Here is a 22,368-nt window from a genome sequence, read left to right as displayed (position 1 = left end):
ATTTATAAATTAATTATAATTTTTTTTTAATTATTTATTTATTTAATTATAAATTTATTTGATTTATCTGGAATCTTTCAGATTTTTATGGAATATCTAGAAATCCATGCAATCTCTTGTCTAGACCAGACTTTTCATGAGTTTTGTCCAGATTTTTCCATGCATTTACTTGAAAAGTATGAAGGAAAAAAAAATCTACGTATGGTATGGAGCACTACTTGGGCGTGTGGGTCCTATTTCTGTCATACGCGTTAAAAACAATGAAAACAAACAACTACATTCATGAATCAAATTATTTGCTCATGATTTAAAATGCTGTAAAAAAAATTGTACGGGCTGTCAGAAGATTGATTTAAGGGAGATGTGCCCAAGTGAAGTGAGGTATGCCGAAGTCCGAAATAAAGCTTCGCACAGCCGTTAGGTAACTGCCTCTTGTCAAAGTTCATTCATGAGTTGAACCAGAAACGTCTCGTAAAATGCTATTCTGATTCAATGGAAAAACTAACCGGTTGCTTCGATATTCCATTAACATGAAGGTTTCAAAATGTAACTCAGTAATAGCTCCCTGGTATTCACATATACGTGAATGCTATACCGTATGCGTATCATTAAACACCGTTAAAAAAAATCTAAAAAAAAATCGGAATGAAAAAAAAACATTTATTCAAAAGGGAAATGTTTGTAAGAACATAAACTATCGACAGAATTTCCATTTGCCGCAATTACGGCCACATGTTCCTTCAGCCAAATTTGCGTGCGGGTTCGAGGTGTGGCATGGTGCCCCATCTTGTCAAATGACCACATTCGACACCAGTCCATATTATTCAGTAATCCACCGAAGGATATACGATATACACCTCCATAAAAGCATAGATTTTTATCATAAATGAGTTACCCATTAGAATCTACCTGTCTTTTACACTGTGCACTAAAAGTCACATGTTTTGTTCAGAAGGTGAAGGTGAAAATACCAAAATTGATTGTCCCATCTATAAGAGTCTACTGGATAAATAAATTTTCAACAGCGTTTTTCTCGACTTGCTGTTTATCCAGATGGGCAGTAGAGCATTGACGTGAAGATTATGCTGAGTCCATTTTTTTATCTTTCGGGGTGATGGCATTCGTGGTAAAGTAGCACAATCGAAAACGTAACTCTGACGTGATTTACTTTAATGTGTGCAACAAAGCCTGTAACAATTTAATAGGGTTGCGTGACATTTTCGGATAAATAAAATACAAAAGTTTGTCCAAACTTAATTCATTATCTTTTTTTTTTGTATTTTAATGACATTTGTGTTCTTCTACAATGCATCTGATGTATTAAGAACATTTACACTTTACATGAAATTTTGCCAGCACTAAATTTTTGTTATTTGATTTAAAATGTAAAATTTTGTGTCTACTGTTTCGGTAAATCTGCGTCTTTTATATCTGAATTTAAATATGTTGAATGTAAGTGTACAAATTGTGTTTCGCTGAGAGCGTAATATCGCATTCGAACTTTGCTCCGAACCGTCATAGATAACATAAAACTCAAAGGGGAAGAAATGAAATGTAAATCTCAGTGTACTCTTGGGTACACCTATTCCTAAAGACTATCTTCTCCCAAGGGAGGCAGATCTGGTGATCTTTTTCGTAAACCGGTTGGTTCATCGAGCTGATCGAGGATATCATCGTCGTCGGAAATGTCATCTACGTCGTCCAGCGAGGAGAAAGACTGGTTCTTCTTGCTGAGAGATTCGGTGTCTGGCACTTTTTTCTCCGATTCAACCGATGGTGTTGTTTGCGCTTCTGGATTGAGTGAATTGGGTTGATGCTCCTCTTTTTCAGTAGATTTAGAGTCTTCGGTCGGTTCTGGTTCATCATGCTGTTTGTCTGCAACTGACTGCAACAACATTTTATCCCCGTGACTTTGTTGACTCGCATCTTGATCGGAATCGGAAATTTCCTCACCTAACAAGCTACAGAGAGTCAATTTGAATTTTTCCATTTCTTCTTCCTCCTTGTCGGATGTTTCGAAATCACCAGTACTTTGTTGTTCCTGATTCAAGTTGGTGGTTTCTTCTGGTACCGGGGCAGAATTGTCCTTCTCAACGCTTTCTACGGGAGGTTCATGGCTTGGGGTGGCTTCCGTATCATCATCTGCCAGATTAGTAGCCGTACTGTCCATCTCTTTCATTTCAACATCTTCCGTTGGTGGAGATTTTGATTCTGTCATTTCCACATCTTCTGGAGAATCAATCGGTTTCATCTCAGCATCCGTAGGTGGATCCTCATTTTGATCGACTTTCATCGGCTCAGCAATATCTACCTCTTCAGCCTCCATTGGAGCAGCATTCGATGCTTCAGGAGAAGATTGGTTTTCATCAACGAGTGGTGGTTGCACTGGCGATTCAGTCTTTTGCTCCTCAGCATCTCCGTTTTCCACGGGAAGTTCATTCTAAAACGTTAGACATTTAGTTTGACAAGGATACGGAATTCATCCACGGTAGGTAAAATATAAAGTTGTTATCTGAATCTTGGAAGTTTTTTTTTTACCGAACCCCAGGAAATTTAACCGCCGAGGTTCTCGACTGCAAGCCTCCATTAGGGTCAGTATTGCTTGAAACTACCCTGTGCAAAATTTGGCTGAAGTCGCAATCTTTTCGACCAACATGAAATCGGAAAACCAAATTAGGCTCGACCCCTGTAACACTATATGGAGCATGAGATCTACACTTCTTAATTATTTATGCCTCGCCATCAACATGTCTTCTTTGAGCACATTCACGGTTTATATTGAAAATTTACTAGGTTCATGCTTTATGTAATAATTATAGAAGTCCGAATTTTGCCAAGGGTTATTTTCAATTAACATCAAGAAATTCAACACCCATCTTTCAACTATTATAGTTAAACTTACCGACTTAATCTCCTCAATAACCTTGTCCTCAGTGGGTTCTTTGTTTTCATCAACCGATGTTTGTTCGGTTTCTTTTTCATCTTTATCTTTTTCATGGTCGCGTATTGTCACACCATCTGATGTTTCCCCTTCCTCAGCTACCTTTGAAACATCTTCATCCTTCTCCTTAGAAGTGCCGGCGTCCTCCGGAACCGTTTTCGTCTTAGAACTCTCTAAATCTTCTTGATCATCTTCACCATTTTCATCTTTCGTCACCTTTTTCGGTCTGCCCCGAGCACGCGGTTTTCCATTTTCTGGCGTACCGGGTGACGTTCCATTTGGTGGTTTCGGCGTTTTCTTTTTACTCTTTTTTGCCTCATAATCTTCATCGCCGTCATCTGTAACTTTTGTACCATTCTCTTCCTCTGAAAAGTCCAACTTATCTACATATTTAATGCTGGGCGAATCCGAAAATTTTACTTTCTTTTTTGCAGAATTGGGACTTTCGGTTCGCTCGGTAATTAATATACTTTTCCTTTTGCTAATGGAACTATTCATACTGGTATTTTGAAGCTCTACCACATCCTCTTCATCGAGGCCGATGAATTCTTCATTCCTGGGCTTTCGCAGTTGTCGGTTCGCTGTATCATGAGATATTGTTTTATTCAAATAGGTGGACAAGTCTATGTGCTCTATTTGAACCGTCAATGGACGAAGTTCCACGCTGAAAATACGATTGAGGTCATCGACGGACGGCGAAGCAGGTATTGATCGGCTGGGCGAATGCGGTGGACCATACTTCTTGCGTTGATGAAGCTTTTTCTTCAGCTTTGAAAATAGGGGTAGTTTGATGAAAATCTTATCACTCTGCTTCAATGGTGCTTTAAATTAAAATTGAAATGTTAGTATACATAACACAATATAGCAACAATACAATGATAAACATACATTTTCCCTTCGAAAAATTTGGTGGAGAAGATTTTTTCCCACCAGTTGGAGTCAATTTGGTCAACATGACTGGAAGCACTGACCCATCCTCTTGCTTAGATTTTTTCGATGGAACGTCCTCTCCTCCCTCGGAGCTGCGACCCCGTTTGCGGCTCTTCTTTTGCGGTGAACGTTTTCCAGCACCATCGTCAAAACCTTCGCAGATTTCTCCTAAAGCGTTCAAATCGATCTTCCGCAGGGCCACGTTACATTCCTTCAGGGTAGAATACTGTTTGCAGAATCGCTTTGCACTGGCATAGTTTCCAGCCAGCTTTTCGTACTTTATACTAGTTTCCAACACATGCATACAAGTGACACAAACTTTGATCGTGTCCGTGTTTCCAAAATCGATGGTCGTGCACTGTTTGATGAGATAGTCGACTACTCGGTCCACACCAGGTTCGTTGACGGTGTTCTCAGATTTACACACGAAACAGCTATCCACGTCAAAATCGGCCGCGGCCTCGATTGTGCGCTTGAATTCTTGAACCCGCAAAATGTTGAAATGACACTCTATGCAAATGCGGCATCTATCCTTGGGAAGCTGGGAATTATAGAGAGGAAATAGAAAACGTGAGTTTCGCTTGGAAATTTTACTTATAAAACAATGGGATAGGGACAGAACGGTGAATCAAAAAAGGTCGAAACACATTTGCGATGTATGGACCTACCGTAAAAGGCCGAAAATGTATAAATCTGCCGCAACAGACAAAAAAAAACCTTACAATGCATCGTTCGGTTAAAGAAAATATGACAATTTACGGCATTCTTATATAAAACTAGTTGTTTAATATGTACATTTGAAGTGCATCCATAGCAAGTTTTTCTTGGCATTTTTATATTGCAAAACATTGACATATAAGCGCCTCTTAAAACTTGCTTTATTTAGCGGAATTCCAGTTGAAGGATATGGAGTTTACAATCCTTCACTCGGCAAACTTTGAATGTCCCTTTTGTGTAAATATTGCTCGGGATTAGCCGAAACTAAATTAAATGGAAGCAACTTTTACTACGTTTATTATTATTATTATTATTTATTCATTTAATATTATGTTTTACGTAGGATCTGTGATTTCTATATAGGGGTACAGTTTGCGCCGAAAATTGAACGTGAAACAAAATTATGAAAGATTTTGAACGTTAATAACTCAGCTGCCCCTGGAGAAATTTCAATAATTTTATCACCAATCGATCAGAAATATTCCTACGCATCTGCTAAATTTATCATTTTTTTTTCAAATTATCAGCATTAAAAATTGCACGAATGTGCAAATGTTGCTGTGATAGGGCTTTTGATCTAATTTCCGTCCTACTAAGCACAACCCGCGCTTTACCTCTCTTTTCTGAACGAGTTTAAACAAAGCAAGGAATATTTCTGTCAAAGATAACCTCTAAACTTATTCATCTTTCCATACGTACCGTTGGATTTGATAAAGAGTCACAAATCGTTGAGATATTGTGTAAATCTAATACTAAATTCGTTCTACGAGTTTCAATTCCGTCCTAACGCATTGAAACGCCATTATATTTTCTTCGTCCTACGGATAAACGTAGAAAAAGGGGACTCGCTAGGAGTGCTTCTTTTGTTTTGAGAACAATGAGCGTAAATATTCATACAGTGCGCTCTAACAGGATTTATGTTGTAGCTAATGAACTAACGCATCGGAACAAACCTATTATTGATTTGTGTACGGTGAAATCATTGATATTATTGATCTTTTCTAATCGATAGAACGGAAATGGGCGATTACGACGAAGTAACGCTCTACCCTACTTAAAATTATCACCGTTTGCCTGCGAAAATTTCCCTAACACAGATTTCAAAGTTGAATTCCATTCGGTCTCACCAAAGGGTGTTTATTCTATCACCGCGTGGTGAGTGTGGTGGTATTCACCAGTACATAACACGATAGGCTTTGCGGGGAACCTCAACCGCTGATCGGATTCAGTTACAATTACCATGTGTGGTGGTGTCCGGTCGTGCAACAGTAGTGCTTTCGGCGCGTGGCGTTGAACATTGTTCTCCAGTACACAACGAAAGGCTGCCTGCAAGCAGCGAGCTGCAGCCCACATGAGCATCCATAGAAGGAGGAAGAAGCCGCACAGCTATTGATCGGAATCAGTAGCTCTTCGTGAGTCGCTGTGGGTCATCTATGCCAAACGCGTCATACTAAAGAGTATAAAGAGAGAGAACCCCGCTCAAATGCCTATTCCTACACAAAACACAAGCTCCTGTTGCAGTTAACAAATAACATTTATTATATAAGAGCACGTAGTCCTACGTCACCATTGCGTACAATCCTATAGGGCTGTACCTTGTAGTTTTTTTTATTGGGTATCAAGCTAGAGCTTTGTTTTCAAGACTTGACCCATTTCAATAAATCTTGCTTCTATCACAGACAAACAGACGTAACACTTGGAAAAAGTTTTTCTTGAAAACATAGTATCTCAAAACATAGGACTTCAGTAACGACATCTCTCGGGCTTCTCGCGGAAAACAAGCTTGCTCGCTAACTCGCAAACAATATTGCATAAAAGTTCTATAGAATGTATAGAAACGTCAAAGTGATCCGATGCCAGCGCTGCGGCGAGTAGTTCGCGGAACTGATAATATTCAAATCAACCGTTAAATGCGTGAACGAAGATACACAATGAAGTATTATGTCTGTTTGTCTGTGCTTCTATCTTTGACAATACAGTAGAAGTACTAGCAACAATCAATACGAAACTAACGATTTTAAATTGGCTCACTTCACTACTTGACTAGCCTATTGGTCCCAAGCAAACGATTAATGTACCCCATTCTAGTCGAAATTCTAGTACTACGCAATGTTTGTTTTGATTCGCTATGAAAGTTTGACAGATAAAATGAGGGGTTATTCGTTTTTCCTATGTTTCGAGGGGTGAATCGATTAGCTTGGGACCGAAGAGAGTACCAGAGCTGTGCCAAAAAGTTGGACACGTTATTTCCAAGGGGGGGAGGTGGCTGTCAAATACGAACAATCTTCGCCTACCTCGCATAACTGGTTCCAAACGTAAACAAGCCATAAGAAACCTACAGCGTTTGTTTACGTTTGGAACCAGTTTCATACAAGATGATCAGTAGGCTGATTTGACAGCACGTCCCCCCCAGGTTATTTCGGGACCTTCTAGTCTTAGAGTTACCTCTATGGTACTAGCCTATGTTGGCAGCTAGAACACTGGATTCCGTGTGTATTGTTTCAAGATAATTATAGAAAAAATGCTGTGACGAGTGCGCGTACATCCGCGTAGTAATCCGATTGAATAAGTAAATCCGATTCGAACAAAATATCTAAATTATGTAAGTTTAGATTATATACAAAAACCGATATTTTAAATGAAATTAAGAATCCAATTTCATTTTTCGGACACTTTATAATTATATCTTGAAACACCTACATCGAGACCTACATATATACCTAATACTTACTGTTACGAACGCGCTAACGGTGTGGCCGTGTACATCATGTACAATAAAATGAACGCGAACGTAAACTAGCAAATAAAACTTTATTAAAATGACGAACTAAAAGTATACATTGACTTGCGGGAAGCGCACACGATACAAGATGACGGATACGAACATATTATCTGATGTGTTGTTCCTCTTTCTTATGCTGGTTCGCGCATCTACGGGTGACAGCTTAGCTGCTACCAGTGAGCTCAGCAGTGTTGGTGTTGGTAGCGATCGTTAGGGATGGCCATGTTCCCAACACTTACACTGTAGCTATTTTCAGTAGACAAAACAAACAATAAAAACTGTCATTAGCCGCAATTAAAAAAAAAAATATGGTCACGAACGATTATCAAAGCGGCATGCAAAACAGCCTTTTTCCAATTCTTGTATGGAATCACATGACCTCTCAGACACTCATATAATATTGTTTCCTTTTCGTGAAACAGCAGAAGCTTCTCCCACTCTCACCTCACGGTGCTCTCGCATTTTCATCCGTTTCAAACGCTCATCGAACCAGTTTGCGAAAGCTTCTGGCAACGCTGCCCATAGGTTCCAGTCAGCGGGCGAACGTAAATGAGAAAACGATCTCCCTCTCGGCTGCAGAATAATAGCTCGGTGATTAACGAATATACCTTTAGGCGAATTGTTATCTCAGATTTTTTTTCTTGATTTATTTTCCGTCGATCTTGTTTTCCGTGCTGAGCCAATGCTACCGACGCCCGGCTGGGATTGAATCCAGACCCATTAGGGTGAGAAAGCAGTCACGCTTACCACTACACTACCGGCGTCGGTAACTGCGGAACATGTTTTCTTATATTTCACAAAATGTAACGGTTTAAGTGGGTCATAAGTGGGAACCTATTAATGAGACGATAATGGTTGCCAAATTTAGAACACGGGTTCTAAACCTTACAATAATTCAATGTTATGCGCCAACCGATGCTGTCGAGCTACAGGACAAGGATAATTTTTACAGTCAACTGAATGCCGTCGTGGATAAAGTCCCACAGGATGACACCAAGATCTACACTGGCGACATCAATGCAAAGATCGGCTCCAAAAACACTGACTAGCATGGACCATGATCTCTAAAAAAAGAGCGAAAATGGTGAGCTGTTCGCAGAATTTTGTGACCTCGCTCTTTCCCCATCGACCAGCGCACAAAGTCACGTGAGTTTCCCGTGATGGACATACCGAAAATCAAATCTGTACCACATCTGTATCAGCCGAAAATGGAGACAGAGCCTTATTGACGTTCGGAATAAACGCAGCTCCAATATCGCGCCTCAGATCCACCTACGCATTACGCAGATCTACCGGAAGGAGACAAAAGAATGCCTTTATTGACACAAGTGAGAACAATCTGGGTGATCTGCGCACTCAGCGAAAAAATGGATCACTGATGACACCTTGCGGAAGATTGAGGACCGTAGAGAAGCAAAAGCCGCGACAGAGCGGGCGAGAACCAGATGAGACAAGAATGAAGCCCGTCAACGGTATTCGGCTCTAGAGAAGGAAGTCAAACGCTCTTGCCGGTGAGACACGCGAGGGTGGGTAGACTCCCTGGCTAACGGAGGGGAAAAAGCTACAACAACTGGCGATATCCGCCTCCTCAACGATATCTCACGACTGAGTGGAGCAAGGATTAATCCGAAGATGCCAGTGAAAGACGCAACTGGAAAGTAACTTATCGAACCCACTGACCAGTTGAAACGTTGGTTTGAGTACTTCGAACAACTTCTTCAACTTTCGACATCCAACCAGCCATCAACAAACATCTCGGAGCCGCCAAGGGTACGGCGCATCACTCGTGTCATTTTCGAGGCCCCGTCACTGCAGTAGATTGAAGCAGCTATCCGAAGGATAAAATACAACAATGCTCCCGGGGTCGACCGCATATCAGCAGAGATGCTCAAAGCTGACCCAATGCTATCCGCACAAATGTTGCAACATGCATATTCTGTACCATCTGGGCCACCACGACTTTTCCGGGCGTCTTAGTAAACTGCCGCTCATCGCATCATTTGAGTTTTTGTTAAAACGGCGTTTTTTAGTGGAAATGGTAACTAATCACTTCTATTTTTATAATACTGGACGAGCACAGCAACTTTGTCCTGAGAAAGTTTGTAAAAACAGTCAAACTAGTTGTCACATCACATAAGCAGGGTCGGAATGGTTTAAGGACAACCACTCCGCATTCCTGGCGAATTTTTCGAGCAGCACAGGGATCTATCAATCGTTCTATCGGATTTTGTGAAATCGTCCATCATTCGAAACAGCGTGTGTTTTTACCTAACGATCTTGAAACATGTAAATACGTTTTCGTTAGGTTAGATACGGTTAAACGATCCCTGCAACATCCGGATGAGAGTCCCTACGAAGCGAGGAGAGGAGACAAACACATGCCACACATGTGTGGGCCTCATAGCCTAGTCAGTAAAGGCACGGTATTACCAAGCCGGAGGCGGCGGGTTCGATTTCCGGTCCGGTCGAGGGAATCTTTCGGGTTGGAAATTTTCTCGACTTCTCTGGGCATAGAGTATCATTGTGCTTGCCACACAATATACAAATTCATGCATTGGTAATTGGCATCGACAGCTCTCAATTAATAACTGGAAGTGCATTTAGAACACTAAGTTGAGAGCACGCAATAAGCTAATATGCGCTAAGCAATAAGCTTGAAATGCGAATAAGAAGAAGAAGAAGACAAACACATGCTACATCAAGGGAAAGAAGCAGAGGATCTCCCATCGACAGATTGAAGCCGGCTTATTCAAGTTACGCCCTCAGGCCATCGAGTAAGATTCCTGGCGTAACTGGTGGAGAGTAGTGTGGCGCCAACACTGCCGCCGATGAGATTTATAGCGAATTTGTTTATTATCCATGTTGGAACCAGTTCCAACCCGTGCGAACCCGAGCTTATTGTCAGTGCGAACCTCAACCCGAGCCAGGTTACAAAAACCAACGTTTACACTGACGTTTGAAAGGCAACAAGCAGACCCAATCTTGATACCCGATCCAGGTTGGAACTGAATCAAAAACAAATTGTTGTAACAAAAATGATTTTGCTAAGTGCGTAATAATAAACCATTCAGTTTTTTCATTGTTTGCTACTCGACGCTTTTTTCGTCTCGTCAGATATTACCCGAATAACCCGTAACGTCCGTAATTCCCACAGACAAAAATACAAATGCATGCTGCGATTGTTTGTTGTCATTGTTTTCTTGGAATTGGCACTGATTAACTGTTCTAGTGACTAAACTTTAATTGTTACAAATAATTATTGAAATAAACTTGTGTTGTGTTATAATGGTTATGACTCTTTATGTCATCCCTAATAAAATTTGTATGGTTATTTTGCTTACCGACGTGTTCAGGGTATCATCCAAACCATTTGTGGAATAGTTCAATCATTTGGGTTATCGTTCGGGTATGGTGTTTTTTATTAGGGATGTTAATACTTGTTTCTGCCTTGTTCAGTCAAACTGCATTGACAAGAAAATGTCATCAAAATAGCCGTATCACATGTTATTGCTGCTCAGCATCAAACTGAGGATTTATAACATGTTATAAGGCTATCTTGATGAAATGTTTCTTGTTGATGATTATTAAATCATGCTATTTATAGTTCTGCAGTATGCCATATAAATGAAAAATTTCCTAATATCGAAGACATCCTATCAAGAAGACTGGCAACTTTGTCAGAATCCAAGCGACATACAGTAGCACTGCACTTGAGCGAAGGTGGAAACAACGCATATAAAAATGAGCAAATACCCAAACCTGTCTTCTGAGGATGTAATCTTTGCTATCAAATTTGTTCGAAGCATTTACCTTTGAGCGGCAGATGACGCGATTGTACTTGTCTCTTAGTAGTCGTACGAGAAAATGGAAGAGTTGCCAGAAGACTGTCTTGGCTAATCTAATCTTGATAGTTTTTTTTTGCCGATAATTATCATAACACTCTTATAACATGGTATAACTCAGTAGTGTGAGCATTGGCATTATTCTGAATCTGTCTGAACATAGTAGTTAACATGGGGAATTATAACATCTTATACCACGTTCAGACTACAGAGTTATAATATCGAAAAGAAAAATGTCATCAAGATAGGCATATAACTGCTCAATCTGGCTAGCGTTTTGTTAGGCATAAATAATTCAGTGCCAACATTTCAAAGGGGCGTAATTGCTTTTGTAAACAATGACTTTAACCGTAAATTTCTCGCGAATGAAATCTTACCTCTACAAAATTACATTGCTTGCTGATAGAGGAAACATTCCTCTACCTGCTGGTGTAATTATTTTTCATGAGTGAGCTTTTATTCGCGAGAAATCGACGACTAAAGCCATTGTTTACAAATGCAATTACGCCCATTTGAAATGTTGGCACTGAATTTATTCCACCTAAATACGACTTTTGAACCATAGTGCATTGCCACGATGCCATCTATTGTGCGTTGCAGTTGTCTTCATGACCGATACGAAGACAATCTCTAGTGAGATAGATAGAACTCGGTCGAAACAGTGCGAAAAAAAAGTGGATTAATTATCAGTCAAATATGACGTATGGTTCATGCAGGGCATCATTTCAATTGAATAGTTTCATGTCACCGGGCATGTACAGTCGTCGTTGGTAATGTAATGTAATATGAGGGGCTCGGTTGCATACTGAGCAGAAGACCGTGAGTTTTATCCCAGCCCCCTTTACATTACTGAGACGATAGGGTTGCATCATTCGCTTATCAAAAAATCGTAAACTTTATTCGTGTTATCAAAACAATTCATCGAATAACATTATTGTTTTTTTTTTCATAAACTTAATGAATGCACCTCAGGCCGAGTTGAGGAATTTGTTTGAAAAGTTTATAATTAATAAATTGTTATTTACGCGGATCAGAACTCGATGGTCACTATGAACCGGATCCCATTTGATGTCAGCTTCCGTCCTTCTGGTCCTCGTTCCGTAGCGGCTCTACCAGTGATTGTTTATACCAAATTTTGCGCATGTCCCTTTTTAGTATCGGCGTTTAAGATGATCAAGGGTAGCCATTTTTGCCGCCGATATTTTCATAAATATCACTGAATTCCTTATTCCGATCCGACACTGTTTCGAACAACTTCTGCTTCTTCCAGAGTTACGTTATGAACATCATAAAATATACTACGAAGAACTCAAGGAGTAAAAAGAAAACTGACTTCGAGTACTTACATTTATGCTGTAGATATCCTTGATGGCATTGGCGGTGCTGGGGTTATCTACCAAGATTTGTCGTTGCTTTAGACAAAACAAGCAGGTTTTGTTCTTCATATCCATCAGTTTTATTGACCAAGAAACCGGCGATCCAGAGAAAGATCCCAATCACTTCGAGGACAGATTTTTAAAGGCCGGATGCAATCAACAATGATGATGATTTTTTGGCTGATATAACATTTTTATCGGTCACTGTAAATAACTTTTAAGCTATATCCTTGATGTTTCTAATCTTTAAGTATCTACACCAGATTACAGATTCGCGAAATACTATATACTATATTTTTACGCGCAATTCTACAGTTCAACAAAATCAAGAATGCTCAAGAATGTTTTTCACCGCGAGCCGAGTCCGCTTCACTTTCTTTTTGCTGTTGTTTGACGTTTGCAGAACTTTTCCCTCTGTGCTCAGGCGATGACAAGACAACATATCGGGTGACCAGCATGGAACATAAATCAGAAAAGGCCTTTTTCGATCCGATCCCCGCAGGGCTCTCTAGCTACACTCAAAAGATTTTCAAATCTAAATAGATTAAAAGTAACGCTAAATCACAACCCTCCTGACCGACACATAGCTTGCTATAAAGAGAGAGAATACGAGCTTAGAACGAGAATGGATTATACATCAGAATGTATTTTCTGCAAGTATACAAGCCTTGTTTAAACTTGGTTTGTTTGTTTCCAGCAGTCGTTATTAAGATTTTGTTTTCTTTTTCAAAGGATTACGAAACGCAGTTTGAGAAAACATCGAAAGCTGCACGCAGAAAAATGGATTTTTGTTTCAGGTCCTAATGTATTTTGTTATTGATTCAAACATATTGTATCACTATTTCAACAAAACATATTTTTGAATCAACAAAATGGTTTATAGAATCAACAAACAGATTATTGACTCTACAACCGGTTTGTTGATTCAAAAATATTTTTCTTTGAACTAACCGAATAATATATTTGAATCAATACCAACATAAATAAGGCCCTGACGCAAAAAAAAAAAAATTTTCCTTGATTTGTTTTCCGTCGATCTTGTTTTCCGTGCTGAGCACCAATGCTACCGACGCCAGAGAGGCAGCTCCCACACCTGGACCCTATCTATCGACCCATCAACTCATGAACCGGGGACCAACGGCTTTACTTCCCATCCGAAGGAAGGCGTGATCAGAGATGTTATGCCTCAGAACATCCCGGCGGCGCCGACTGGGATTGAACCCAGGCCTGCTGGGGTGAGAAGTAATCACGCTTACCACTACACCACCGGCGCCGCTACCCAAAAATATATCCATTTGAATTTAAAAATCATTTCTTTGCGTGTGTTTATTTTGATTCTTAAATACGTATAATTAAGATAACAAACTAATAAACAGGCATAGCAATAAGCAGAGCTAGCAAATTTCTCCTCAAATCTGTTGGGGATGCTGCGGTTGCTGTAATTTTCAAGCTGAGGGGCTGCAGCTGCTGTACATCAGTATATAAAGTGTAAAACCTAGTATACAGATCGAGGCGAAACGAAATTTGAAGCACGTGAAAAATCATAAAATTTTGCTTGCAAAAAAGGTTGTGAAAATTTTTTTTGAGGAACATCTTCCAGTTTCCTTTTTTCGCAGTTTACAGTTCATGTGAAACGAAATCGATCAGTTTACACCTCCGGTGAAGTGAAAATTTGACAGATACGCTCTTTCTCGAAACGTCAACTTTTCGCTTAGCTGCTGGTATTTTCGCGAGCACTGCATTCGTGAAAAAAGTTAACGTAAGCGAAAAAGATGCGATCCACAAAATTCAATTTCGCTGGATCATATTTGTTTACAGTTCAAAGCGAAGTGAAATATTTGCAATATAAATATTTTCGCTTCGATCTCTATAAAGCTTGCTGACGTTTGTCGTATGCACACTACGTCACGTATATGTATACGCAAAATGTTTTCATCGGAAAAAAAAAACATCATAGTGAAAATGTTTCCAGATGAAAACAAATCACTGACACAATCACACTTTAGCAATCTCTATACAGGCCTTAAGTGTATACACGCTATTTCAAAACTTCCCAAATTTGGGTACAATCCACCCAGATCTGTCAAAACTGAACCTACCCAAAATGGGTAAACTGTGTTGGGAGTGACAAGTTGACAAATGAACAACATTAATATTAATCCGATCGATGTTGTTCATTTGTCAACATGTCACTCCCATGGGTGGATTTTTAATAGTTGTGAAATATCGTGTAAAGATTTTCACGTCTAGTTGTATTGGTACGATATATGAGAGCGCTAAGTAGTGTGCGTGCGTTAAATGTCACTAATCTCTATGGATCAATGAAAATGCTATGGTTTTGACAGAACTCCCGCTTAAACGCGAACCATAACTTGACCTTACCGAAAATGGTTAAAAAAAATTTATAATCCCTGCTAAACTTTATCTGAAATGGTTATGGAACTTCACATGGGTTCTTTAATTTTGAAAAATATATCGATTTTTATATATCATCTGAAAGAACTTCGTTTTCTAAGCACAGCGATATTTTTTTCAAACCCACACACTTTCATCTCGGTTTTTAAATCAAGATTTAAAGTAAAATAATAACTTCACTATTTGACACTAAACTGACAAACTGACAGCTCGCTCCCATACAAAGTGACACCGAGGAGCGCTAATAAGGTGATTTTTGCAAATGTAATCGTACTTAGTTAAAATAGTTCCAGTGTACCAAAATTGATGAAATTTTGGGTTTGGGTTCGATTACGAATATGCATTAACTTCAATACCCTTAAAGAACCCAATTCAAGCTGATGTATGAAATAATGATGTTATAACAAAAAGCAGATACAATATTACATCAATGGATGTAATTTTGTTCGCAAAATCGATGTACGTTATATTACAATCGATGTACGTTATATTACACAACCGATGGATTGACATGGTTGCAGCAGTTTGGATGTAATATTCATTAACTTTTTTTTCTGTGTAACATGCTCTAACATATAGCACCAATCAGTGCTGAGATTTTTCATTCTCATTGACAGACTTTTGCGCGATATTGACAAAATTAGTTTTTGACATAGTCAATGATAGACTTGATCCTCAAAAAAATCTTTGTCAAAATCTCATTCATTTTTTCGTCAATGACAAAGATTTACCTGGTAACAGAAAGTGTAATTTCTTGCATTCTGAGTCACATTATTGTTATCTAAGCAGTTCAGGACGTAGATGCCCGGAAAAAAATAACCATACAATTACCATAAAATAAAATACAATTACAAGTAAATCTATTGCCAACAATCGATCTTATTGTGCATATATAGTACACGAATTTTTAACATATGGTTATTACAATAGATGTACAATACGTCCCATATAGTAAGAGTTTTCAACAAAAGAACAACAATACAATTAATGGTAAATGGTTCAAGTTTGTTCGGGAAAAAGTGATTTTTCGTATGGTTAAGATACATAACGACCCCCTTAATCCATTGTATATTCCCCCATTTACCATAGATTCTATTGTAGAAACAATACATTCTATTGTTATTTTATCGTTGTGGAGAATACGATTTATTGTAAATACCATAAACTCTATTGTATGGTTACAATACATTTCATTGTACCTCTACGGTTCTTTTTTTTACGGGTGCTTATTCACTTTAATGGCTCCATATAATTGTTTTGCTCTTGCCATTTGATTTCATTTCAAATTTAGCTAATAAACAAATCAGCACATGTTCGTCACTGACAAAAATGCTACTGACAATTGACATGGTTTGCCTTGACGATGACTGTTAGCTCAAACGAGTGACCAAAGCAGAATTTTGAGTATCACCGTGTATTGTCGAAATTTTGCAGCACTGGCACCAATACAACTGGACGAGAAAATCTCTATGCGATATAAATAAAAATTTAACATCGACTCGTGCATGTTCCGGAGTGTACACAGCAAAAAAAGTTGTTGAATATTACATCGAAACTGCTGCAACCAGGTCAATCTATCGGTTGTGCAATATCACATTGTACGATGTACATCAATTTTGCGAACAAAATTACGTCCATTGATGTAATATTGTATCTGCTTTTTGCTATTACATCATTATTTCATACATCAGCTGGAATTACGTTGATCGATATTACATTTTTTTTTGCTGTGTATCTTTTCAGAATCGAATCAGCAGTAGTGCGCCCTTTTCAAAATTAAGTCTATTGGATTCCTATCCCACGACTGGCTTGACTCTTATTTGCTTGAAACTTTTTTCTTACAGCCCGCGACGCGATCCAAAAATGTCAGTTACATTTCCGGTGAATTGACAATCCCTCTTTCCGTTTTGTTGTAGAAAAGTGTTAGCACTTGAATTTGTTACCGCTTGGCATTTAATGCTACAAAATGGTTAATATCTGTTTTATTTAATTTAAAATCAACTCAAATAGTGTTAATAATTAGTGGCTGTGTTATTTGTTATGTGAAATCGTGATATTATAGTGGTTATTCAAGCGAATTACAACTTGTATGTTACGTGTTATGCTCGACAGTGAGACGAAAGTTGGATGTCCAATTGCATGTGCAATTCTGTTGTTTTTAATTGTTTCGATGTTAAAGAAGTGTGTTTCGTTACAATAGACGGAGAACTCTTGAATAGGGATATAGTTATTTTTTAATCATAGATCTTAGTGCAAGAAAATCTCGCCGACAATATGTAAACAAGACTAGGTTATGTTGTAATTCGCTTGTCTCCGCCGAATATCACGAAACATACGTGCAATCAGTTGCTGATCGCTTTTCCTGTATAATTTCAGACCAAGGGTACCTCCAGCTTTGGTAAACGTCGTAATAAGACCCATACGCTGTGCCGTCGTTGCGGCCGGTCGTCTTATCACATCCAGAAGCACACCTGCTCGCAGTGTGGATACCCAGCGGCCAAGATCCGTACCTGTAAGTATTGAATGCGCTCTACGTGTTCTATTGATACGAACGTCTCTTCCAGTATTGATTAAATTGAAGAAATTATTGGTTTTCTTCAAACAATGGAACAGACGGAGAAAAAACATCGTCTTACCGATCAAAATGAAGCGAATCTCCTTTGTTGTCGTTTCATTAAAGAGTAAGGAAACAATAAACCGGAAGACCTAGAAAATGTGCCGAGCCTTCTCACCAAACTTCAACTGGATTAGGCGTTGTGCAGCTTAATGAGTTCATTTTAAGATTGTGCCACATTACCCTGAATGTCGTCACTCCGAATTTCATTCACCCGCACGTTATCATTCCGAATGTGAACAGAACGACCAGCAACGAGTAGAAAGTCGTATCTCAGTCGGGGCAATGGCGTTTGGGGAACTGATATTCGAGGAAATATTCGGAGCAATGGAGCAAACCGTATTTTCAATGTGTTTTTTTTGCATATACAGTCAACTCTACACAACTCGATGTCTAATAACTCGATATCGAGTTATAGAATCATAGTAAACATCAGTTTAATGGCTACTGTGATTTAAATTTGTGTAGGATTGTTATTCTATGGCCCATTTTATTTTCCCGGGAATCACTTCACCTTTAATGACACCTTGTCACTTAGTTTTCACCGTGAAGTGACACCCATAATAAGGACCTATAACTCGATGGTTCCTTAAATGAGTTTTAGAGATTTCACTGTTTTGTGTAACTGAAGCAGTTCCGTAAGGCTATGCAATTTTACTGGAAGGTTTAGTGGACGAAACGCTGTTTTCGCGTAGATACCACTACCATTGTAGATTATTTAACTCTCAAAGCCCCCAAAGTCTGATACTGAACATTGCTAAAACTATCAGAAAGATCCATTTTTACATTTCTCTATGAATATTCCAAAACGTGAAATTAGTGAAAACAGGATTCTATTGCCTGCTGTTTTTTTGCCAAAACATACAAATTTGAAATTGCTACTCCTTGTTTGCTGTGCTACTACAAACAGAGAGTAGCAATTTCAAATTTGTATGTTTTGTGGAAGCTGACATTAGTGCCTTTGAAATTTCACGCTAAGGCTTCCTTAGAGTATCACCTTAATGAGTAGTAAAGCAGAATTCAACATTTGCCCCTGTAGTGGTCTCGAGCTCTCTGGAAATTCTACATATTACGAGCTACCGATTTTTGTTTTCCTCACTTATATTCATTGTTTCGTTCAATACGATTTACCGAAACAACCAAACTGTCCATGCTCAAATGTATACGATCGAAAGAGCACGTAATATTGAAGTAGGAGACCAGCACTGCACGGTTGGCTTTTCGGTGTTGATTGTATAAAATGAGAAAATTTCCCTTCTGTTAAATTCTTACGAAGAACTAGATTCAGTTTGTGTCTTCATAAAATAAGGCAAAAATAATCATCTTAAAACAGGATACGTTGACTTATGTCGTTTTCGTTTTTGCGGTGTATCTACAACGCCGCACACCGAAATAATGCAGGATGTACAGCTGTGTTCGATAAAAAAGCAGCGCATGCCGATTTTCATACAAAATGGTCAACTTTGACATTATGTAACTTTGTTAACTTATGATCAATTGAGCTGAAAACGTTCGTCAAAGAACTAAAAATATGTTACGATTACAAAATATTACATTTTTGGAAGCACCTGTCGGAAAGTGATACACCAGGTAAAATTGTTCTACACAGGTATTAACTGCATTAACAAGATTCAAAATGACCGAATTTTGTCTCTGTTCCATGATGAACTAGCCTTCGGTAAAAATCACGTTAATAAAGTAAAACAAGTAGCTCTGTGAAAAATTCCATGACGATTCTGAAGAAGATTCCAAGATTTGAGAAAATATCAAGGGAATCGAATTTTGAGATTATAATTTCAAAGCAATTCTACTGAGAGTTTTAAGAGAATTACGAGGATATTTCCAAGGGTATCGAAAAGAGTAACGAGAATTTCATGCGAATTTTCAGAAGAATAGGAGAGCTCCAAAATTATTCTGAGCAAAATTTTAAGGGTACTGTATTCTGAAAAGAATTTCTGGATTGGTATAAATAAAGTTAAATTAATTTTAGAAGAATTCTGAAAAGAACTCTGATGGGAACTGATAATAAAGGGATTGCTTGACATCAACCCCTTTATAATCAGGATCAGGATTTTTTTAAATAAAAAAAAAATCCAATAAAATGTTGTACAAAGAGAAATGGTTTTTAAATTCAAATGGATATATTTTTGGTTCAGGGCCTAATATATTTTTGGTATTGATTCAAATATATTATTCGGTTAATTCAAAGAAAAATATGTTTGAATCAACAAACCGGTTGTAGAGTCAATAATCTTTTTGTTGATTCTAAAAACCATTTTGTTGATTCAAAAATATGTTTTGTTGAAATAGTGATACAATATGTTTGAATCAATAACAAAATACATTAGGCCCTGAAACAAAAATCCATTTTTCTGTGTGTACGCATTGGGATGACTTCGAACGCAAAACCAAATTTAGGATCCAGAAAAAATGCTACTAAAGTCTTAGTAATGACCCATTTAACATTATGATCGCTTCGGCTCAATGGCTTCCGGATTTATGCTTAATTTAAATGTACATAGGGTAGATGTACCAGTCATGCATATTCTGTCAATGACTCGCGCTCATTGCTGCTTACACTACACTGGTCCTACACCTCAAAAACGAAAACGATATAAGATCACTCCAGAACACTGGTTTCGATATTAAGAAAATATAATCACAGTCTTCCTGCTTAACAACAACTTGAGTGATTGTATGTATAGATAAGATTAACAACCATTTCCTTTTTTCCGTATCCTATTCTAGACAACTGGTCGATCAAGGCTAAGAGGAGGAAGACCACTGGAACTGGCCGCATGCGTTATCTGAAGATTGTGCGCCGTAGGTTCCGCAATGGTTTCCGTGAAGGACAGGTTGCCAAGCCACGCAAGGCTACCGCATAAAGAGTACGAAATGAGAATACTACTATGTGAAGTGCGCTGATTGATGGAGGAGGAATAAATCTAAAATCATTCTTAAAAGTTACGCACCTTACATCTGTTATTTTTTTCATCCGAACAGACCGAGAAATAGACCATTTTAAAATTGTATGTAGGTAGTTTTAAAATGTCTTAACTGTTACCATCAAGGGTTACTTCCATTAAAATATTCTTGTTTTCGTTCGTTTTGTATTTTCCATACAAATTTTTTTTTTGCATGGAAAATACGGTTCGAACGAAAACGAGAATATGGATGATTATGATGATGCATATTTTGTATTTGTGGAGGAGATATGTAAAGTTTGTGTTTAACACAAAACATGCCAATTTCTTTTTATGAGATTATTTTCCCCCATTCATTCTTCGCGAACAGGAAATCACAGGTTGTGACTCTTTATAAGCAAAGTTGTGTGCATCACATTCCTTACAACCTCTTATTACAACTTATTAAATAAATAGGTTGAAGATTTTTTTTCCTTGATTTGTTTTTCGTTGTTCTTCTTTTCCGGACTGAATACCAATGCTACCGACGCCAGGGAGGCAGCTCCCACACCTGGACCCTACCTATCGTCCTATCAACTCATGAACCGGGGACCAACGGCTCTACCGTATGCATGATAATGTTTGCACCATTGAGCAATATCAAAATTGAAAAAAAAAATTATTCAAAGGGGGAATGTTTCTCATGTTAATCATCAATCGAGTTTCCACTTGCTGCAATTACGGCCTCAACACGCTTCCATAATGCACGACAGGTTCTAATAATGTAGTCTGGATCCATTTCTCTCCAGGTACGCATTAATGTTTGTTTGAGGCTTGCTGTACTCGGGTGGCGTTTAGAACAGGCCTTGGCCTTCATGACGCGCCTTATTGAGTAATCCAGCGGATTAAGATAGGGGCTCAATGGTGGCCACATATCCTTCGCCCAGAACGGAAGATGTTCCTGCAACCACTTCTGAGTGCGGTTCGAGGTGTGGCACGGAGCCCCATCTTGTTACAGGGCTGTTACAACAGGCGCGGATTTCGCGATTTTCGCGGATTTGTCGCGGATTTGAACTTTCAGTCGCGAAAATCGCGGAAACATTAAATGATATCGCGAAAATCACGAAGGGATTGATGTGCTGTCACAAAAATTGTGGAATTCATTGTAAACTTTCCGTCCCGGATTATTTTGTTGTCATCAATTTTTGCTGTCAAACACCCTGTAAATAATCGAGAAATGATCTCAATTCCATAAGTCACATTGGATTTACACGGAAATTCCCTGAGGTCTGTCCAATGTGAGACATTTTCCTTTTTTTTCGATATGAACATAGCATTTTTCGTTGTCAAATCATAAACGAGTCGTATACATGCGAGTAATTGCCATGTATACCGGATATTCTAGGTTCTCGAAATCGTCCTTGAGTTCAGTTGATTTGTTCTATCAAGACTCCAATAATGTCTGTAGTATCGAAATATGTCCAAAGAAATTCAAAGTGTCTATGTGGATTGTACCCGACCTATTGCTACGTATACAAGATGTTATAGGTTCTGAAATCATTCTGGAGATCATATTATTTTTCTACTAGATCACCCAAGACTAATTCAATATCTGTAGCAGTGTTGGCAAAATCAGAAATCAATTGATATTTTTCCGTTCTCATGCGCTCGCAATAATCACGCACGCATATTGGAACAAAATATCATGCTTGATATTGATTTTACAAGCTCCTTTGATATTGCGAGACTATTCACAACGTGCAAAATTCAAGCTGAGAGTTGACTCGGCACAAACATGATTCCATTGCACATCGTTTTTTTTAGAAAGAGAAAGCATCGTTTGCTATC

At 38.5% G+C, this 22,368-nt stretch overlaps 2 protein-coding genes across 2 annotated transcripts; one reads left to right on the top strand and one right to left on the bottom strand.

Annotated features, from left to right (window-relative positions):
• Positions 1 to 1,288: 1,288 nt before the first annotated feature.
• Positions 1,289 to 12,995, bottom strand: LOC135715156 (FK506-binding protein 5-like). Its single transcript, XM_065238556.1, has 4 exons — positions 12,559 to 12,995; positions 3,830 to 4,412; positions 2,903 to 3,762; positions 1,289 to 2,440 (listed from the first exon to the last, which is right to left on the bottom strand). Exons 1-4 carry the CDS (start codon positions 12,661 to 12,663, stop codon positions 1,589 to 1,591), a joined length of 2,400 nt encoding a protein of 799 aa, XP_065094628.1. The 5' UTR covers positions 12,664 to 12,995; the 3' UTR covers positions 1,289 to 1,588.
• A 3,850-nt stretch (positions 12,996 to 16,845) lies between these two features.
• On the top strand, positions 16,846 to 20,582 carry LOC135715159 (large ribosomal subunit protein eL37A). The gene is made up of 3 exons (XM_065238558.1): positions 16,846 to 16,972; positions 17,380 to 17,515; positions 20,366 to 20,582. The coding sequence occupies exons 1-3, from the start codon at positions 16,970 to 16,972 to the stop codon at positions 20,500 to 20,502; spliced, it is 276 nt and encodes a 91-aa protein (XP_065094630.1). The 5' UTR covers positions 16,846 to 16,969; the 3' UTR covers positions 20,503 to 20,582.
• Positions 20,583 to 22,368: the final 1,786 nt, after the last annotated feature.

This window comes from Ochlerotatus camptorhynchus, unplaced genomic scaffold (assembly GCF_037179485.1).
Source record: "Ochlerotatus camptorhynchus isolate MF236.1 unplaced genomic scaffold, CSIRO-AGI_Acam_v1.1 ptg000826l, whole genome shotgun sequence".
NCBI classification, from domain to species: Eukaryota; Metazoa; Arthropoda; class Insecta; order Diptera; family Culicidae; genus Ochlerotatus; species Ochlerotatus camptorhynchus.
Note: the sequence above shows the minus strand (reverse complement) of the source record. Positions and strands in the feature narration are given on the sequence as shown.

Bases quoted from the DNA above. Each gene is read 5' to 3' on its own strand.
- LOC135715159 (XM_065238558.1), top strand. The intron at 17,516-20,365 runs GTAAGTATTGAA...ATCCTATTCTAG, and splicing joins AGCGGCCAAGATCCGTACCT to ACAACTGGTCGATCAAGGCT.
- LOC135715156 (XM_065238556.1), bottom strand. From the start codon at position 12,663: ATGGATATGAAGAACAAAACCTGCTTGTTTTGTCTAAAGCAACGACAA. The intron at 3,763-3,829 runs GTATGTTTATCA...TTTAATTTAAAG, and splicing joins AAATTTTTCGAAGGGAAAAT to CACCATTGAAGCAGAGTGAT. The intron at 2,441-2,902 runs GTAAGTTTAACT...CTAACGTTTTAG, and splicing joins TTATTGAGGAGATTAAGTCG to AATGAACTTCCCGTGGAAAA.